A 21,878-nucleotide genomic window follows, 5' to 3' on the forward strand; every position below is an offset into this window, starting at 1 on the left:
CTCTTAATTGCATGTAATTACACTTTGTACTCTTTTCTGTATTTCACAAACAGTTGATAACTATGCTCCTTCCCTTAAGTTTATCGCTCTATGGACAGAACTAAAGAAAGTATGAAAAATATCTGGTTTATATATACATCTGTCTTTCCCTTTTTGATAGGCCGTGGCAAATGAGTCTGGACTGAACTTCATATCTGTGAAAGGTCCTGAACTGCTAAATATGGTATGCAGTAATCATTGTGCTTTTGTTATTTATGGCATTCTTGTCCAAAGAGTGGGGCAAACAAAATTCCTGATAGTTACACAACTGATACTGGTGCAACTGAAGTTGCCTCATTTAATCTCTGCTTAAAGTTTTTAGCAGTGAAGTTGTTCATGTGAAAAGGAAAAAGCTGTCTGGGTAGTTTAAGTATGTATCTTGGTTTAAATTACCTGGTAGATGGAGCCATCTTGACTGAAGTAGGATTTCTAAATGATCAACTACATGCATCGTTGCTTTTATGTAGGTCAGGAAAAAGAACAAAAACTCTAATCTTCAGTGAGAAAATTGGTGATCAGTAACTGCAAATTAGCAGCTTTCACTAAGGAAACTAAAAGTTTCAACTTTCAAGTTCAGAAATGTGTTTTGCCAGTCACTTTAGCTTCTTAATGAAAGTTTGAAACCTTGGAAAGCAATGTGGGTTTTTTAGTTGATCAAAGTGATTTTTAAAGATTTTAAATGTTAACAAATAAAAGTGCTGTAGTCTGTGTTTTTGAAGCACTGGACTTAGAAGTGTTGTGGTATAACTTTGGTCCATTTTAGATTAAGAGAATATTTTGAACTGACCAAGACGGTTGCAGCCCACATCTCAGAAGACCATGGCAGCTACCTGTTCGTCAGTGGTGTGGAAGCTAAAACCAAAATGCTGGATATGATTATTCTTTTCCCAAACATCTTTTTATGTGTACTTCAAGTACTGATGCAGGCAGGAAATGTAACTCTTAAGGAGGAGCTCTGCTTCCTTGGGTAGTAAAGGGAAAATGCCTGGCTGTGATTCAGAGGCTGTGTTAAAACATAAATCCTATCAAAACATGTTTGTTTGGAGAAAATGAAGCGTTTGCATTTACAACTTGGCAACCCCTGCCCCTGCAATTCACCATTCAAAGTGAAATTCTGGCTTACTTTTCAGTTTCCTACCACCAACTCCCTGTCTTCAGGCAACTACTGTATGAACTTCAGGTGTTCATTGTGTTCAGATTGCTCACTGGGTTTGTTTATGAACAGCTGAAGAACAACAGCATCCTTAAGGAAGATTGTTTTTGTTAATTCTCATCATCAGAATAATGGCAAGTTAGATTTATTCCCCACAAAGTAGGAATTCTGTTAAACTCTGAATGTACTGCAAACTGTCAAAAATGAGCTAGTGACAACTAGTTACCATGTAAATCTTGATCAGTAAGGAAACAGAGATAACAGACTGTTATCAGGAGTAAACTGGTTGGCAGGTTGCACTTCTCCCTTGCAAAGCACCTCAAATAGTGTTTAAAGCTGTGATTTTTTTTTTTTTCCCCCCAAGCAAAATCTTCATGTCTTACATTGTTTCACTGTGATTTGTTACTTGTTTTAGTATGTTGGTGAAAGTGAACGGGCTGTACGTCAGGTATTCCAGCGTGCCAGGAATTCAGCCCCTTGTGTTATATTTTTTGATGAAGTTGATGCTTTGTGCCCTCGGAGGTCTGACCGTGAAGTGAGTCTGTCTTAAAATATCTCCATAAATAAATTATTTAAATTGCAACAGAATTGCTCTGCTAGCAACAGAAGTACCGGGAAGGGTCCTATGTTCCATATCTCCCAAGAAAAACAATCTAATAGGCTTTCTCATATATTGAGAAAAAATATGTTGGTCAAATTTTATAAAGCTTAATACATTTTTGGTATGCATATATAGAAAAAAATATCCAGAGAATGTGTGTATCTCTGCCAACTGGGCTGTGTAGAGCTGTAGGAAAAGATGAAGAAGTGCTGTTTAATATCTTGTTTAATTTATGGCCAAATCCTGACACCTGTGTGCAGCTGTAATGCTTGCATGAAGTATGCATTTATTTGAACAACATGAACTGGGTCATGAAAATATTTGAGGCAGGAGCGTTGAGTGGAATGCATTAGACTCAAGAGCTGTTCCACCTGTGAGGTTTTCTCTCTCTTTTTTTGTTGTTGTTGTTGTTGTTGTTGTTGTTGTTGTTGTTGTTTTTTTTGGAATAGCAGCTACCTACACCTAGGATTAACTTCTGCTTTTGCAGGATGGTAGTACCGCAAAGTGTTAGTGTGTTGGAAGGAAAGCTGCTCTGTTCTTTATGCAGAGGAAGTGCAGCTGTTTTATGGTGCTGTATTGGTGCATGTATGTTGATGGCTGAAGGAAAAGATGCTTTTTTTCAACAGACAAGTTGAGGACAGTACTGTTCAGATATTGCCATCATAGGAGAGAAGTTTGATCAACTGTTCCTGAATTGTACCTTGTCTTCTAAATTTGCATACTTCACTTCCTATGAAAGATAGCCAGGCTGAAAAGTTCAAACTTGACTTCTTGAATACCCTGAGGTGGTGGTTCCCACAGAGCCATAAAAGAAGGTGTCCAGTACTGGCACCACAGCAGGCATAGGCGGTAGCCAAGGAGGGGGGAACAAGTGTGCTTTGACCTCACTATAATTCAGTTGTGTGGCAGCAGCACCAGGCAGCAACTTCGTGCCTAGAAGCCCATTCCTGCTCTTCACAGCCTCCTTTAACCATGCAGAGGTACTTTCTGGGCAGGAGACTGGTGACTTTATTACTCAGACTCTAATACTGGTGACAATCCTTGGGATTCGTAATTGAAACTCAGGGGTGTTTGGTGTTTCCACTGGCTTTTTGAGACCACATATTCTAATTACCCATGGGTGGATTTATATTTTTGTGCATTTAAAATAAAACACTAACACTTAGAACAACATTCATCAAAATCATCAAACAATTTTACTGCATAATTGGACTTTTGTTCTCCAGCATCTGGGCTTTCTCTCCCTCTGTCTCTCCAACTCTAGAACGTAATTCAGATTAAGCTATTGAGTTTGTTTATTGGATGTCAGTACTATGGAGATAGCATTTAACTATGAGTAGCTCAGCTGCTGAAAGTATTGTTTGCAGAGGTTTAAATATTTGGAGTATTTTTTTTCCCAAAACCTGAATATTGAGAAGTTCTGGGTTTTCTTGTTGAGATAGATGGGAGAATGATTAGAATAAAGATCTGTATGTACTTCTTTAAGCAAGTCCTTCATCTTTAATGGGAAAGAAAAGGTTTCTTTTGTTTTGAAATATTCACATTCCCACTGTTTCCTCAATTTTGTTGACAAATTTCTCCTTTTAAAGTCAGGAGCCAGTGTCCGAGTAGTTAACCAGTTACTCACAGAGATGGATGGTCTGGAGAATCGTCAGCAGGTTTTCATTATGGCTGCCACAAACAGGCCAGGTAAGGACCCCAAACCAAACTAGAGAAATCAAGCATCATTAGTCTCTTCTCCTGAAATTGATGCGTTCTTATGTATTTGAATTGTAGAACTAACCTTGTTCTGTACTTAAAATTACAGTGTCTCCTCAAATCCAAACCTTTTCTGATCAATTAGTCTGTCCCACGTTCTTGTGACAGTTTGAGATGAAGCAACATCTTTAAAATGTATCTTAATTAGCATCTGATAGCATTGCTGTAAAATGCTTTGAAAGACTTTTGACTGAATTGGACTTTGGATTATCTCCTTGGAATATAGAACAAAAGAGAACTGAAACAAAAATTGTATCTTTTTTGTTGCTTGCATTGATTTTCTAATCAAAGCAACCTTATAGTTTTCTGCTATTTTAAATTTTTTCCCTTGAGTCATCTGTCTCATGTTAAATAATTTTTCCATTTCCTTATCTTTTGCTTCCTGTGCTTCATGTTCCAAACCTGGTTCCCTCAGCCTGAACTTACTCCGCTGTTACCTCGTGTTCTGTCAAGCTTTGATATTGACTGCTGTCTGTGCTCCCTTGCTGGGTCTTCAATTTTTGGTAGCTTTTGCAATTCCTGCAGCATCTTCTTAGTTAATAAGCTAAACACTGACATCTACTTTACAAACATCGTGTGTTCTACAACCAACTTTCTCCCTCTTTTTTTTGTATTATGGAAAAGTCCTGTGTTTTATACATAGCAATAAACTTCTCTATTCCTGATTTTGAACTCCATCTAGACGCTGAGAGTTAGAAGTAAAGGAATTTGCTGTCAATATAGAAAAAAACATGCGCAGGAAGATGTTGCTCTTCCTGGGTTATGAACATTTTTCTGAATATTGCAACTGAAATTAAATATGGGGTTATTTTTCTATCTTGGTAAAACCATACTGGGGTAGGTCCTAGAATTTTGGAAAGGACCTTTGTGCCTAGAGCACATATTTGGCGACTTACTAGTAACTACATTGTTGTTTCATACGTGCATGTGTTAAGTAAGGACAAGATGTAGAATTCTGATGAGAAATGGCTTAACAGGGAAAAATAGTAGCATAGCTACTTTGGATATAAATTGGAACATGAGAAAGTTAAAATACTTGACAGATTGCTTGGGTCCTATAGATTAAGGAAAATTTGGTCTGAAATCACCTAAAATAGGCAACTGTGAGGTGGTTTTTGTTTTTTCCAATGGTCAAAATAGTAAAAAATTTTGAGGAAAAGTTTCCTGTCTCTTGAATTCTTTGCACCATGTCAGACTATCAGGCTTTCTAACGGTGAAATACGAGCAGAGGATGCTTAAATCTGTATCTGCTTGTAGCAATTCTTTGATTTAAAGTGGGAAGTTTTCCTGGCATGAGCTTGATGATTCTGACCTATCTAATCCAATGTGTAAAAGAGAATAAGGTTATACAATGTAGCACATCTATATATAGATACAGTTTGATGTACCAAGGGTGTTAGTATAGTGTCATCAAGTTGCCTTAGGAAAGAGATCTCTCACTAAATTACTTATGCTAGTGCAAGTATTTGTAACAAGCAGCCTTATTTGTTAGGGTTTCTCAAGGGCTTCACATCTAATTGCTGATGGCAGTAAACTCGTCATTATCTCTGACTGGTAGGTTGGGGTGTGAATTCCAACACTTTTGAAGTTGAGGGAACACCCAGCTTGACTTCCTGCAGTGGCACTCAGGTGTATGGCGGGTATACACGGGGCAAATACTTGTAGGGCCAGTGTGTGTATGTATGTGGCACTGTTCTGAGCTAATGACTCCTCTAGTAGAGGCATCCAAGTGCAAGTAGGTTAGTAGCTTTACAAGAGCCAATTTAGAGTAAATGTTGCTCAGATGTTAATTTCAAGATATGAATACTTCCCAGCTTTGCTGGGTTTACACTGATTCAGTACTTGCTTATGGGTTTCATTTTCATGCATATGTGAAATAGACATCTGTGTAATTGTTAATCCATCCCTTTATAAGCCTTTTACTGGATGCAGTTTTACCATTATGATGGTATAAGCTACCTCTGTAATGGTTTGGGGATTCCCCCCCACCCCCAGTTTTAAAAAGTCCCTGTTGCCTTGTTCAGCTGCAGTGGTAGATGTACTCTTTTACTGTACTGGAATAGTGAAAGTTACAAAACTCTCCTGACTAATGAGGGTTGAACTAATATTTGAGGGAAGCTGGGAAATTTGTACAGCATGAACTCAGTGGTGTATTACTAGCCAGTGACATTGATGAAAAAAGTCAATTTGAGGTAAAAATGCCGAATGTCAACAAAATGGACAGGAGTGATAACAAATATCAAGTTGAAGGGTATAAATGTATCTTCAAATTCTGTCAATGGAAATGAATTGTTTCTTGATAAAGGAGTGGTTTTGCCAGCACAATAAAATATTTTTTTCTGAACAGCAAAGCTTGGCACATCCAACTTTTGCTAGAGGAGGCAATTATCTATGCAGTTTGGATAGACTGATCTCTTACTTCAGAAGGATATAAGCTGTGTGTATGAATAACATTTTGTATAGGTTTAGACTACAAACTTGCTGTGATGTCTGCCTTTGTCAGTGTGAAGAAATATAGTCTCCAGTTGATGCAGTTTTTATCAGAACAACTTTTACTGAAGTTGAGGTTAAATTGGGGAAACTGATCTTTCTCTTGTGTAGTTTATTCACCATTTATTGGATTTAGGAATAGGCAGTGTTCACCAGATTAGATTTTGCTACTATGGTCTGGGTACTTAATACGAGCACACTGCAGGTAGAGAACAGTGAAGTCTAGGCTAGTAAAGCACTCTTACCACGCTAAGAACAAAATAAGCAAGTAGAGACCTGTAAGAGAGCTATTGCTTATACTGCCTAATGTATTTAAACAATCCTTGCAAACAATAAAAGTTTTGGTCCCTGAAAAGCTCTTTTGCTTATAAGTCTGACATCTGTATGAAAGATTTTTTTGTTATAGTTATGTTGAATAGAGGTGCTAGGGGGTCGTGTAATATAAACCTAAATAATATACGTGTCCCACCAGAACTTCCTGAAATCTTCCACTGGGCCAGTGTTATCAAATTGAGATCTCATTTTTTTTTTAATCCATGTTAGTATAACTTAATAGGAGAGAAAATGGCATTGCAGGATGCTTCTTTTTTAGAATGGTTGTATGCACGTTAGCTTTTATAGTTGGCTGCTGTTACTGCTCATGACTATTAGTATATGTTGTCAGCATTGTAGTCCCAGAGACCATGGTGCCAAAAGAAACGTCTTCTCTCATAAAAATATTATCATTATTATTATGAAGAATAATAGTAACTAGCAGTAGGGTAGTGCTGGTTCGGCCAGTTTTGGCATCAAGGTATGTTCCTGGTACAGTTGTTCCCATGAGGTGTTAGTAGCTGTGACAAGGTATTTTTGTATAATGGTGGTGTTTTTGTACCCTGTGTCTGAAGAGTGCCAAATTCTCTTTTTTTTTTTTTATAATAGCCTTTAAGGACCTGGAACACTCTAATTCCGGTTTTGCCAAAAGGGCAGGCACAAAAGATTGGTTCCTTTGTTTATCATATACAACCTGCAAGTGGTAATTCTTACTCTGGCAGTGTTGAAATAAGCCTTTGATTTGTCCATAAGGGCAGGATATTTGAAAGTTTTTTGCACTTTCTCAGTGACTTTGAAAGTCCTCTGTAGATCTTTCTTGACTATTGCTAAATTAGCAGGGATGCAGTATTCCCAACTCAATCTCTTTCCACCTAAATGCAGAACCAATGTCAAACTTTGCCTGAAGAGGATTAAACTTTTAAAGCACACAATGTCATTAAAAGAGAGAGAGAAAAAAAAGAGGCAGAAATGTCATGTCCTGTTAGAAACTTTATGGGTCAGAATAATTATATTCTTTTTCAGTCAACTCACTTCCCCAAATTCGAGACTAAATACTTACAAAACCGTTAAGCACTACTGCTGACTGAGGTCTGTAATTTCCCACAATTTTCTAGTTACCAATGTGAGTTTCAGTATTGGATACTGCTGCTTTCTGCTCTTTTCTTACTTTTCCGAGCTTTAGACATTTATAACCTCTTTAGAGAAATGCTGACCAAGGCATCAGCAGCATTTACCATGGGATCTAAGGAACTGTATGCAATGTGGGAAAATAGACAAGAAATCAGTGAAACACTACGAACTGATAGTGATTTAAGCTTGACGTAAATTGTGATGATGTCTCTGCTTTTATTCATCATCTTTTTGTCTAGCTTTTAAAAATCAATTCTTCAAAAATTCCCCTTCTCTGTTATCTTAGAGCATGATCAGTTTCAGTTAGTTCTATTTTTCATCAGCAAGTTTAGTTTAGTTTTGTAGAGCTGTTCACCTGAACCACATGTTTTGAAACACAGTAAAAAAAATAATCTTTCCTTCAGTCCCTGACAGTAGTTACAGTTTTGGTTTGGGTTTTTTGTTTGTTATGTTTATACCTGTTTATACATGTTGCTGAATTAAAGGCAAGATAAGATCTAAGAAAAGCGCCTAATACGTGAGGCACGGAACAATATCTTTCGTCATAATTCTAATTCACACAAATTATATTCCCGCATTTCACTAGCCCCATGATGTTATGTGTCTTTCACAGTAACTTTAGTGGAGTTCATTTTGTTGTGTAGGAGCAAAGTTGTTATCTGCAGTGTTCATCTGGAGTCTCAGAAAGCCTTTCAGGGCTTCTGAGCCTACATTCCAGAACATCACGAATGTGAGGACCTAGATCTTCTATACTTTAAATATAATTTTAAAAGCTGTAGTGAGTATAGGAGAGGTTAGATGGACTCAGCACAGTAGTTGTTTTTGCTGGTATGCACTGAACTTTCATAAACATTGTTGACTCTTGTACAGTTGAGAATACATGAATAATCAACTGGAAATTAGCGTGGGACTAAAAGATTTTATTACAGAGAATAGAGTGTCACATTATAGGGATGCATGTAAAGATATTTTCAGTAGAATTTAATGAAGAGGATAACATTTTGCAGTAGTTTGGAGAGCAGTGTAGCAAACTGAAATATTACATAATTCTCTAGAGGCAAATGCCTGTTTTAACCTTTAAAAACAAGGCAAGGAATGGACGTACTCTAAATCTTATGCAGTTTTGCCAAATTACTTGGAAAATGGTACTGCTGTCTTCCAAAGACATAGTCAATGCCATTGACTACATCAGAAAACCAAGACAGAAAATTATTAACTGGGCATCTCTCTTCATAGAAGTATATTCTTTCTGTAAGACAATTGCTTGGAAAACAGTTGACTAACTGTATGGACAACTTCTTGTTGTGTGTTATCATGTTTCCATGTTTCACTTTCAAACTTGAGAGATAATAATGGGCTTTTGAAGAGGCGTCTGTGATAACTACCTTAATTTCATTAAAATGTATCTAAAATTAGTTGACTCTTTTCTGCTTAGATAAGTTTCAAGATAATAGAGATGGAGATAATATCAGGATGGAATGCTCTGAAATTCCTAAAAGGGGAGCATTATTCAATTCTTTAAACAGATGTGAAGTGCATCCAATGAGTGAGTTTGACCAATGAGTAAATACTAATTTCTGTGTTGCATGACATTTTCAGGAACTTCAGGCCCAGGCCTGAACCTGCAGAGTGAAGTGAATTGACTCGTAAGGAGATGGGGAGTATAGATCTGCGCGTTAAACTTCAGTATGGTCTTCTCATTGTAAACCACCATTACTGCAGCTTATTGAGTTAGTACGAGTTGTCGTAACTGTGAATGTGGGCAATGTAATCACTTATATAGAAATGGATGAATGCATCTTTAGACCAGATCGCTAACTTTGTATCATTGGACAAAGAGCATGGCAAGTGCCATGTTCTCAGCATGCAAAATAGAAACAGTTTTTTCCATATCAAGCCTAATATTTTAAAAGAGCTTTTGGAACTTTAGAATGGGGAAGTTATTAAGTGCCTGGTGTTGCAATCGCTATTGAGAGTGTTTGTTTTGATGCTTGTAATTGATCTGTTGAGCAAACTTTGTCAGCTCATCTTAATAATGTGGCAAGACTTCCATCTGCAGAGACAAAAAACCAGGAAAGTGCACTGTGCAAACCAAGATAAGGTATCATATAGCACTATGTGCAGATATATAAGAAAGATGTTTTTGTCTAGGCCTGCTATGGCAGGGATCCTGTTTAACCCTTGTTTCATTTGGTCTGGATTAAATTAATACATCAAGCTCTTCCTTTTTTCCCTCACTATTCTTGTCACATTCACAATAGCTGATTTTTACCTACGTAGATGCCACTGGCCATGACTGCTGTATCTTGGAAAAAAAATTGGTTTTGTCCAAGAAAAAGGTAGTGGAGCAATTTTTAATGTATGCCTCTCATTCTACTTTTTGTCCTTTAAGCATAGGTAAGAGTAACTTGAACAAAACTATGCACATCTTTAAAAACTGAATCGAGACTACACTGCGGCAGGATCAGGTAGCTGGAGTCGTGACAGAGTTAAGCAAACATTTTTCATTTGCAAAAAAGTGATAGCTGTTCTTCCATGCTACTGTTCTGGGGTTCGGGTTGGGGTTTTTTGTTTTGTTTTGTTTCTTCTAAATATCTATATGGTAAGGATTAACAGCTTAACTTTTTCCCAGTTCCTCACCTTTAATATACATGAATGCATGTAGTTTGTCTGTTAGCTACGTTTTGTCAAGAGGATGTAATTATTGTAAGGGTGTTGACAGCTTCCTTTGGAGTCCTTGATAGTTTCCAGCTTAAGACTTAGGTGTAACTTTCAGCCGTTAATTTTGGATAAGGTTCTTGCAATAGCTACCTAACACATCTGTAGAACTTACAGACTTCAGAAAAAGTACAGTTTTCTTCATATCTTCTGTGGGTGCTTTTGTGACTCTGCTCTTCACATGACTGTAGTATGTAGGATACAGATTATTAGAATCCCTTAGTGAAATAGAGCAAGTAATACCATCGTTGTTTTTGGTAGACGGGGAAATGGGGCATTGAGAAGTGTTTAGAAACATCATCCAGACAGTTCATGCTGAAATATGGAGAGGAATTGAGGTCTTTCCCAGGTTATGTGCCCTGTTTGTATCTGTTGTTATACCAGTATTCCTTAGTGTTTGTATCCTGACTAACTGTTTGTAGAAGGTCAGTACTGAAGCCTGTGGTGCTAAAAGGCTACTAGACATTTCTATTACGTTTAAATTTTGAATGGCTTTCTAGAAACATTTGTGATGATTTTTGGTTTCTTATTTCTCCACACATAATAAAATTGGGAGTCTGTAGTTCTTCCTGGCAAACAAGTTCTGTACTTTGCAGCTCTATTTTGTGTTTTCATGACATGTTGTCATGTTTCATGTCTACCACTCAGAAAATTAATATGCAGTAGAAATGCGAATGACCAGTAAAATTAAGTTTACATAAGGGTGCTTATGATTGGCCCTGCGTACTTGTTATTCTTAATTTATCACTGTGCGTTCAAGCATATTCACAGCGGTTAATACGGTTAGAGTTCCTTCCAACAGAAAAAACTTGGAAACATTTTTTTCATTTGTCATGAATGAATGTGGAATTCCTCACTTGACCATGCTAGGTATGACAGTAAAAATGTTCTAGTACTGTGTTGCCAAAGACAGAGTCGTCTTCATCTGTGAAGAGATGAAACTGGTATTTATGAGCCATCTTTGAGCAGAGGCAGCCTAACTGTGCTAGGTTCCTACTTGACAGAGATGTGCTAGGCTCCTGCTTGACAGAGATGAAGCTGTTTTAGTCGGCTATTTTAATGGTCAGAGCTTCACATCATGGCACAAATGCTTCTTTGAATCTAGGTACAAGAATGCATATATTCCTTCTCATATGTACACTTTCCTGAGGGTGTATCTCTTTTATAGATAATTTTGTCTTTTTTTCTTTTTTTCCTCTCCCTAAGATATAATTGACCCAGCTATCCTGCGTCCTGGTAGACTGGATAAAACACTTTATGTGGGTTTGCCACCACCTGAAGATCGACTTGCTATTTTAAAGACCATCACCAAAGTGAGTATTTGGAAATAAAACCTTATCTTAAAGCTTGGTGGAATTATTTAATACAAATCAAATTTTACAAAGAATTGGAGAATCCTGTCTCATGAAATGGATAAGATCATAAAAATAAACCATCGGCCACATCTGCTCCGAGACTGCAAGGGACTGATAAATCTTGTAAGGCAAACCTGTTGAACTTAGAAACTGCTGCCTTTTATAGTCACAGTTCGAACAGATTTAATGAAAAGATTCCTATCTGTGTGAGTAATGGGCCTAGAAGTGTTTTGTAAGCTTTTTTGGGGGGTTCCACACGTTCACCAAAATGATTCACTAGCTCCAGCTGTATTTGCTCAACAGTAATTGTGACCCTTAATTGCCTTTACGATTAAAGTAAGCTTGTGATGATAGAGGTTGTAGGTCAAAGTAAATGTGAAAATGTTAAATACCTGCTTCTGTGGGTCCTTCCTGTGGTTAATGGCACATTCTGCCACTTCAGAGATTTGGACTATAGAATTCTATTTGTGTATTTCTCTTAAGTATGGTACAGCAGTAATCAAGGCCTTAAGATGTAAGAACATACAAAGCATTATGAATTAGTCGGGTATTTCTTACTTTTTCCAGTAGATCAGCATTGATTGTTAAGAGCAGGTGTCCTATCAGATTTTTTTTTTTTTGAGCTGCAAAGGAGACTAAGTCTTCACTATAGAGAAAAGATAGCCCTGTATTATGAAAAATATGGCAAAAATTATTTAGGAAATTTGTAAAAAAGGTAAGTCAGACTTGTGTGAGCATAAAGTTGTGGTGTAGGCAGTAGTTAATCCCATAAGAGAAAAGTGAGGACTCATTCAAGCATGCCCTTTCATGCCAAAATAGTTGTTCAAAAGTCAGGCTCTCATTACAAATTCAAGATGTTAGTCTTTCCTTCATTTGTCCTATGTGTTACTTCATGGAGTAAAAAAGATATAAGTGTGCCCCCATTTGCTATTAGCAGTAGATCAGTTTATTGTTCCTAAGTTTTATAAAAATATTTCAGTTAAAGCTTTTTACAATCCTGTTCTTGAAGATGGTTGCCTTTTAAAAGACCTAGAGTGAATTTGATTGTAACACCTGTGGATTGTTTTTCAAACATACTGTAAGGAATTACATTTTGTATTTTATCAATTTATTTTTAAAGATAACTCAAAGTGTTCTTTAAAAATTGGCCTTATATGATTGTTCTGATTTAATACAAACCACTTCCTTCTGGAAGAAGTGGGTAGTAAGGATCAGTCACTAGACTGTCTAAACTGAGCAGAGGGATTCTGGTACAGAGTTTACGACTGCTCTGTTTTTTACCATACAGGTGTTGAGCCTTGCTCACTGTAGTTTTTGCTGGAGAATCTTTGGAGATTTGTAAATGTCTCAAGTTCTTTCACTGTAATTAGCGGTGTAGGGAAGTACTGAAGCAAAGCTTGGTGCAAGACTTCATGGGAGTGGGAGGTGGTATCAAACAAAATTGATTTCTCACACTCTCTCATAGATTTTGCTTGTTCAGACCCTCACAGCCACATACAGGCACCAGGATGCCTGCATCCGTGTGGTAGGGCCAGGATCGCTTGTGTGCAACACCAAGGACAAGGAGGTCTGTGTTGAGTCCTGGCTTCATCTCTTGGCTGCTGCTTTACTGGCGATGACAAACTGGTTCTTAGAGAGAACTGTTTTCTAGATTCCCTTGAAGAATCAAACAGTTCAGAATCATGCATCCCTCAGCTGCTATAAATCATGGGTGAGGTTGCTTAAAAATCTTTGCTCCCTCCTGGGAATCTTTCTGGCTACAGTCTGCCTTCCTGTTGGGATAACACAAAGGAGTGGCACATGTGATGTGGTAACCTTGTTGTCATCCTGTTATCAGAGCATATTTGTTTTCTGCTGACAAACCACCTTTGCTGTGGCCTTATCTGATTATGGGCCTTCTTGTGATATGAGCAACGCATTGCACAGGGTTTTACCAGCTTGGTTCCTGTGGATCCTGTCTTTGGTTATGAGGGCATGTTATTTTTGGAATGCCAGATACTTCTATGCATACTTAATTCATACTAGTCTTAATATTTTGGTTACAAATCCATGTAGTAAATGAGGTGTTCGTATTTAATGGATTCTTTTTCTCAGTTCATAATTAAGAGACCAGCAGAAATGAGATACAAACATTCTCTGAATGAGTCTTTTCCTTGCATGTTTCCATGTTCATTCTATGAGGAGGCTGGTGCTGTTCTCACTTTACTACTTCTGCAGTCACCAGAGCTCTCAAAGCTAGGCAAAGATTTGTATTTCTAGTGTTAAGAACAAGAAATAGGTGGTTGTTTTCTTTAAGAATGTGCAGAAGTTATCTGCAAGAAGAATGTGGACTTTGGAGAGGGGAAAATATGTTAATTGAAATACCTCATTTTTTGTCAGACCTCATCCATGCATTCTAGGTAAGGATATTTGAAAAATCTGTACAGAAACACTTCCTTAAACATGTGCTCAGGGCTAGATAAAACAAAATGTTTGGTGCAGATGTGAGTGGCTTCTGGGTGACAGTATGTATTCCCAGAAATCCCCAAGGAATACATGCACAGGATGTGGAAACTGAGAGTCACTGCAGAGGAAAATAATGGATGCTTACAAAGGCAGCATGAGGAGTAGAAAAGGGAGTTAGGGGGAGGAATAGGTTGTAAGGAAGACAGACAGCCTATGCGTAGGTTGAAGCTTTGTTGTGAAAGACTTACTTCAGTTAACTTGTACAAATCAGTCATTTTCAAATTGCATATTAATTATGCAAGAGAAGCATGTCTTCACATGTTGAAGTTAGTAGTGTACTTACGTTTCTGCAAGCTGTATCAGCTTCTCTGGTGCACATGCTGCTGAGCTTGTCTCCAGAGTAGGCAGATCATCCCACTTTAAAAATGCCCAACATATGTTGCTACTCAAAGCAGTAGCTAAAACACTTCTTGTTAGCAGAGGAGGTGTCTCTCTGGCGTACAGTCTTCTATAACAATTGCTGAAGTATCCAACGTGAAATTGTATGAGGCTTCCTTGTTTCCATGTTAAATTCTGTCCTTTCAAGATGTTTCAAAATCAGGCTGTTCTTTTATCTTTTTGGTTGTTTTTTTTTTTTTTTTCTCCCCTAACTGGTATTCTGCCAGTTATGAATACCCTAACTGGTATTCATTCGAGAATGCTCCCTTACTCTGCCTAGTCCTTGATTATTCTACTGTCTGTTATGTATCACAGGGTTTTAACTTGCCCGTTGCTATAAATTTCCTTCTTTTTTTTTTTTTTTCTTTTTTTATCTTGAAGGTATTGTAGGTATGTGGTATATTATTTCACCTGAAGAAGTCATAAAAGAATTGTATGAATTTGCGTTTCTGTTAAATGAGTTTCTGGGGGAAATACATCAGTTGGATCAAAAAGTGTCCTTTTATGTCTAAACGCAGGTGGTGTTTGATATGATATGCACCTAGAACCTCTGCACTACCATGAATCTGCTTTACTGTTGTCTAAGGGTAATAGGGAGATCTCCATGTTTGCAGTGTTTGAAAGTTTTGTTGGCTGGTTTCAAATACAATTTTTAATGTTCTTCAATATTTTTTGCTGTTGGAGATGCAAAAATAACAAAAGAATCAGCTTCTGGGATCTTTGTGGAGGAAGCAGGAATAGTAAGGAAGAGTAGTGTCAGACAGTCTACAGGAATGTCTATGGTATATGTAAACTTTCATGAAATCCAGAATGGAAAATTCTAAGTTTGAAAATGTGTGTCTAGAACATAAAAGATATCTGATTGATTCTGTCTTTAAGGTCATGAGAAAAGACTGAACCTACATGCTAGTAGCTTAGCTATTTGATTTCAACACAGGCAAAACTAGAAGAGGGTGAGCTAAACAATGCTGTTGATGTAAACAGCTACTTAAGGCACATCCACGTATGGAACAGCATCAGTGTTACTGCCCTGTGACAGGCTGGTCATCGTTTTGTTAGAGAAAGTCTGATCTCTTGGTGGGAAGTTAAAATGTATCATTGCTTATTATTCCGCAATTAAATGTTGTGAAGGCTGATTGTCCTTCTTGTCAGTTTGAGAATAAAAACAACATTAATATTTGTGGGTATTTCAGGGAATTTCTCATACCCCTGTATGATTCCTGACTGATGAAACTCAATCACTTTGGGGGTGGCATATGTAAAAAGAAAAAAAAAGTTTTCTTATCTTCTTTTTATTATCTCAACTCCTTTAGGATGGTACCCGGCCTCCACTAGATATCGATGTAAGCCTTGAAGAAATTGCTTACAGTCAACATTGTGATTGTTATACGTGAGTAACTTCTAGTTTTGACTTGAATATTTAATGTGCAGTGCCAACTCTGATTGTACTTTGCACTTGCAAACTGCAAATGTAAAAGCAAAAACTGCAGTTGCAGTGTTTAGGAGCACTCAGTGCCAACATCCTCTGATGCCTGATAATATGTGTTACACGGTTACTATGAAGAGGCCCTCTCAACTTTCAGGGTTTCTAAGCCTTTTCCCTTACACTATTTTTCTTGCTTTCACTTGCACTTTTTTCCAAGGACTTTGTAGGAGTGTATGGATGCTAAAGTCTCTTTCATCTGGAATAGCCCTCTTCATGTTGTAAATACAGATCAGTAGAGGCCTCTTGGCTTTGCTTGGTTTTATTTTATAATTCTTGTGTAATCTGAGGCTAAAAGAGCCCTCTTTAAGTTGTGGACCCATATGCAATGATGATGAAAGCAAATGGGTTAAACAGCCATAATCAGCTTGTTTGGTCACACAGTTGAAAGCAACGTGTTTGACAAAGTAATAAGGACCTATTTCAACTTGTGCTTTTGGGAAAGCTCAATAGCCATATCCGTCCGAATAATTTGCAATTGCGTTCTACAAAACTTCAAAAAGCTTTAATTTGTTAAATGATTTATTAATAGTTAATGATTATCTGGAGTTCACAAAAGATAAAGTTTATGACCTGCTGCTTGTCACAATATTGCTTCTGAATCTTAGAAATGGAGGCATTTCTAACCAGTAATGATTTTTAGTTTGTCATTGTTTCATACTTGGGAAAGATGAGTACTTTTTCTTTCTGTGACTTTTTCACTCACTGTCCTTTTTTTTGGGGGGGTGGGGGGTGGCTTTGGGTTTTTTTTTGTTTGTTTTCATTATGTTTGGGTGTTCTGGGTTTTTGGGTTTTTTTTGTTTTGTTTTTTAAATACAGCAGTATTCCTAGCTTTCCCAAATTAAGCATGGGGAGTTAATTGTGAAAATTTTCTTTGGTTCAATGACTTGCACCAGTTTGAAGGCTTGTGAAGAGTTCAACAGCTAGGAACTGGAAACAAATATTTAGAAAGACCAATATGACCATGTTTTCTGGATACTGTTATGTTAAGAGCAAGTTAAGTGTTGATCTGCCTGTGAGCAAGGCAATAATGGGTGATTCCATTTGAATCTTCCATAAGACTGACACAAAAAAAATGTGTCACGTTCCCACCAAGTGACACAATATTAATCAATCCTTTGGCATTTTCAAGAACGCTGGGTGCGTTTTTGCATCTTCCCTTGCTTCTAATTTATTTGATCTTAATGTGTGGCTAAAATCTGGAGGACATCATTCCATAACAAAGGTTGCAGCACTGGGTAGTCCTCGGACCTCTTTCCAGTGTTCTTAAGATGAAGCTTTAGGGGAGCACAACTAGTCCCTTAGCATCATCTGTAGTGTCTTGCCTTTCTATATGCCATCAGCAAAAGATGAGGAGAGAAATTTATCCTAAAATAACCTATTCTGTTTGCAGAGGGGCAGACCTTTCTGCTCTAGTGCGGGAGGCTTCAGTTTGCGCCTTGAGACAGGAAATGGCCCTGCAGAATAATAAAAGCAAGAAAGGTAAGAAAACTTTACAGAAATCTTAACTGAACAGTGATCAATAATAATATGGAATGTAAAGTATTTAAGATAGTTCAAGACAAGCATAAATGCATGCATGCTGTACATAAAAGATTGCTGACTTCTGAGCCCAACAAAAACTGTCAGATTTGTTTCAAGAACATATAAGCATCTTTGAAGTAGGTGTAGGGGAGAGTACAGGAAAAAAATGGTTATGCTGGAGGCTCCCCATAATTTTTTTTTCTAAAAGAATTGAACCTTGTACCTTAAAGAAAAGTTTATGTTAAATCGTTTCATAAGCTGACAGTTTATATACTAGGCTGAATACATCTTTGACAAATTTCCACATCACTATTAAACGCTAATTATACTGACTTATTTGCAGATTTGAGTACAGTCGTAGCTGCACACATACTGATCACGTACCTTTGGCACGCAATTGTATTGCGTAACTGAATACATGCATCTAGTAGTTAGGGTGCTAGGAAAATCTGAGTGTCAGCTTTTATCTTAGGTGTTTAACTCATCAGTGGCTCTTGCGAGGACTTGAAACAATTTATAACTCCCTGTTTAAGTACAATGTCTGCCCTTTCCGTAGCTCTCTGCACTTTTGTTTTAAGTTGTATTTTCTTGGTTTTTAAATTATTATTTTTTCTATGCAGACAGGAAAATGTAATTGGAAATTTAAACTCTTTTATATAATATGTGTGTATATTGAGATTTTTTTCCCAGTAATTTAATCTATTATTTTACCCTTAAGTCAAAATGCAAAGCTAAAATGGAATTACAACTTTTCAGATTATGTCCTTGGAAAATTAGGCTTTCATTATGCCTCTAAGAACTGTGTTGGAATTTTAATGGCTTTGAATCATTCTTTTTGACCTGGTACATATCCAGTCTCATCTGGTTTTTAACAGTAGGTTAACAGAGCAGAATGTCTATATTTCTTGTTTTGAGGGAACTAGCATGTTCATTTGGGGGGGGAAAGGGGGAAGAAGCAAACTATAAAAGCCTTCACTGTTGTATGACTTGGTAACCCATTTTGCCTGCTGTAGATTGAAAAAGCTCTTGATTTGAGATGGAAATTTCAGGATTTCTCCTGTTCATTTTTATAATTACCCACAATACATCAGGCTTGATCAAAGACGTTAATCACCTGAATTCAGCCTTCACATTTAGGATTGCAGCCTGAGCACTTGCTGCATAGATGTGCTGGCAGCCAGCTAGTCCATAATATATGCATAGCTTGATCTGCATGTTTATAGCAGCTGCTTGTTTGGGATGTCCTTGGGTTTGGATTTCTAAGATGTCAGCCCTGGCTGGTATGAAGGTGTCTAAGGTGGCTTCTGATCTGAGACCTTGTTCATTTATACCTTCAAAAAAGTAGTCTGTGTACCGCAGACTGGAGAAGTTCCTCCGTGTTACCACAGGACATGCACCACTGACTCCACTCCCACACCCTGTATGTGACTAGGGGTACATGCTGTGCGTCCTCATCACTCAGTACATTGGGAATCCCCTGGCTGAGATGAGGGCTGCTCCTTGCTGTTCTGTAGAAACTCTGATGCAACTTCTTCCTTATACCTGATTTTTTCCCTCTGGAATCAATTCAGGGGTATGGTTTTATTTTTTTTAAACACTCAGTAGTGGTTTGCTTGAAAGGACTTTTTATATCATAAAAAGTATCCTGTTTGTGATATTTCTTATAAGAATCCCTAAATTTTGCTTCCAACTTTTAACAGTCCCAGGAGAGCTGATAATGTTGGTCACTGCAGTCTCAGAGTTGCAATATCTGGGTGAAAGATGGAGCCGATTTTCAGTTTTATCAGGTTCCTCTGGAGTTCCTCATCATTGGCCCAGCATTTGACTGCCCACAAGAGTTCAGTATCATTTGCAAACTTTCCGGAAGTTTCCATTTCTGGCTCCCTTTTCCAAACCACTAATGAAGACATTCAATAAAACCGATCTCAGCACAGATACCAGAGTGGGACCCTACTACTGCCTGTTCCCTGTCCTGAAAAGCCTTATGCTATTTCATATCCTTTAATCAGCCAAAGGATCTTTCCTACAATTCTTTGGAGTTTACCAGTCCTCTGTGACTATAACAGGTTACAAGATTTGGCCCACAGCTCTCAGTTTCATAGACAAGTTCCTTCAGAACCTCTGAGTGAACACCATCTGGTCCTGATGACTCACTGTTAACATCCTAACTGACATATTTTAGTTTAATACTTCCTGTATATTTATTTCAAATTGATGTAGTTACAAAGAATGGATAGGGTATGAGAATCTCTTGACACTTACAGCTACCAAGACAAATGCATTGACTTTCTAAAGTATGACTTTATCCCTGAATGCCCCTTTTTGTATATATATTTTTTTAAAGATAGCCAGTGACCCCACATCACCTGCATAGTCTGTAACACTGATCATCTTAACCAGAGAGTCTATGAGACTTCTTGTTACAGCGGTTAAGAGCAAATGTGGTTTAACAAGTAAGGTCAAAGTTTTGTATCTTTATGGTTGAATTTGAAAAGCAAGATCTGGTCCTTGTTTGATACTTTCAAATTAAAGAGAAAAGGGAACCAGCTATCCTTCACTCATCTATGTAAACAGGAAAAAAACAATTTCATATTTGGTGTTTTAAGTACTTAGTCTTATTTTAAAAATACTATACTTGTTGATATACTTCATTATTTTAATTTATGATTAATTTACCAAAATAAATTGTTTTAAGTAATAAAACATTCATACCTACTTATTCAGACTAAATGGTTTTGTTATAAGAAACCAAGGCAAACTGTGTTAATGCAAGCAGCCAAGGTATTGATTACCAACAGCTAAATTCTCCACAGTATCAAGCACTGTGCCTGCTTCTACCACACAATGAACGTGAAATAGCCTTACTTTAACTTACTTTCAACGAGAGGTAAACTACTTTACCTAGTAATAGGTAAAAGCATGCTTATACCTAGCCGTAGCTCTTAAATTAGTATATAGACTCTTTCACCTTGACTTTTTCTGATAATCATGTTGCTAATGACGTTCCTAGCTGATTAATGCTGTTTTCTCCTTTCCCTTTACTCCCTCCCTCCCTATAGCTGAGGCTATATATTTAAGGTATGCTTATGTTTTAGCATACTAAAAAAAAGCCTTTTCAAAAGGTTATGATTAGGAATAATTACTGTGGATAGCTGTATTAAGATCAGAAAGGGGATTTGCATATACTTAAGGACGGAGTTTAAAAAGTGAAAGCTTTCATCACTTCTGGGTAATACCAGATGAGGCAATGATATGAAGTCAATTATTTATGAATTGAGCATCCTGTAGTAGAATGGCAATGATAACAATGTTTTCTAGGTACTTAATAATATGCTGTAGGAAAGCTTAATACTAAATATGTATAGAATATAAAGCCCAGAACTGGAAGGGTTAAGGGACTCATCTAGCTGGATTTAAGGTAAACTACCATTAATTTGGCACCTTTGAGAATGAAATTCTCAATCTGCAGCTGGAAACATTATGATCTAAAATATCTTTCAGAAACAAGTAAGTATTCTTTGGCTTAAGGTACAAGGGATAGAGAGATGAATATCCTACCTAAGATCATAGACAGGAAGCTGCATAAAATATAAGATTTCAGGTGTTCATAACTCTACTGAATTAGATATCCAACTGACTGGCTTATGCAGTTACTTAGGTTTCATGAATGCTGCCTTGAGATACATGCAAAAAAAATCACTTGATTGTCACTTGCATGCGATTTAATTTAGTAATTTATTGTGCTTTGTTTTTTAAGGAGAAATCAAGATTTCCCATAAACACTTTGAAGAAGCTTTTAGGAAAGTGAAATCTTCAGTATCTAAAAAGGTAAGATAAGCTTCAAGTGTGTAAGACTGATTACTCCCCTGAAAAGGATACTCTCTTTATGCTGGAGACTGGTAGGAATAGTTAAGTTTGCAGTACACTCACATGTATCTCAAACTGATGCTGCAGATGATGCACTGCAGGGAGGGGGATTAGCATGCTATCAATCAAGGTTCTCTCTTAGTACAGCACCTTGGAGTTCTCATTGACATTCCCAGATTAGTTACTGACCTGGACCTAATCTCTTATATCTGTGGAATTTTCAGTTAAAAGTCCTTTTTCCCCCCCTAGATGGATGTGACACCCAAAGATGCTCAACCATTTCTGTTAATGTCCAAAAGACAACATTTTGACATAGGACACAAAATACACTTCATCTTTGCAAAGACTGATAAGAAATAACATTATTTGCTTGAGATTTTCTCATGACCTGTTCTTTTTATTGACCGAATGGAAAGCTGTTCAATCACCTTAATTACTATAATTGAGAATTTTACATATATAGGAATTGTGATGGCTGCAGAGCTTTTGTGTATAGGTCTGTGTGTTGCCAAGAGTGCACTGCAGCCAAAATACATGAATATACTCGGAACACCAGCCAGAGAA

At 37.3% G+C, this 21,878-nt stretch overlaps 1 protein-coding gene across 2 annotated transcripts in view; it reads left to right on the forward strand.

Annotated features, from left to right (window-relative positions):
* NVL (nuclear VCP like) overlaps positions 1 to 21,878 on the forward strand; it is a 42,707-nt gene that overhangs the window by 19,535 nt on the left and 1,294 nt on the right. For both annotated transcript variants that reach the window (XM_075088775.1, XM_075088776.1), the window contains exons 16-22: positions 161 to 223; positions 1,608 to 1,727; positions 3,383 to 3,482; positions 11,409 to 11,515; positions 15,754 to 15,830; positions 17,317 to 17,405; positions 21,205 to 21,275. In XM_075088775.1, coding sequence (XP_074944876.1) covers positions 161 to 223; positions 1,608 to 1,727; positions 3,383 to 3,482; positions 11,409 to 11,515; positions 15,754 to 15,830; positions 17,317 to 17,405; positions 21,205 to 21,275 — 627 coding nt within the window. The remainder of the gene's footprint in view (positions 1 to 160; positions 224 to 1,607; positions 1,728 to 3,382; positions 3,483 to 11,408; positions 11,516 to 15,753; positions 15,831 to 17,316; positions 17,406 to 21,204; positions 21,276 to 21,878) is intronic.

The sequence above is a fragment of the Phalacrocorax aristotelis genome, chromosome 3 (genome assembly GCF_949628215.1).
Source record: "Phalacrocorax aristotelis chromosome 3, bGulAri2.1, whole genome shotgun sequence".
NCBI lineage: Eukaryota > Metazoa > Chordata > Aves > Suliformes > Phalacrocoracidae > Phalacrocorax > Phalacrocorax aristotelis.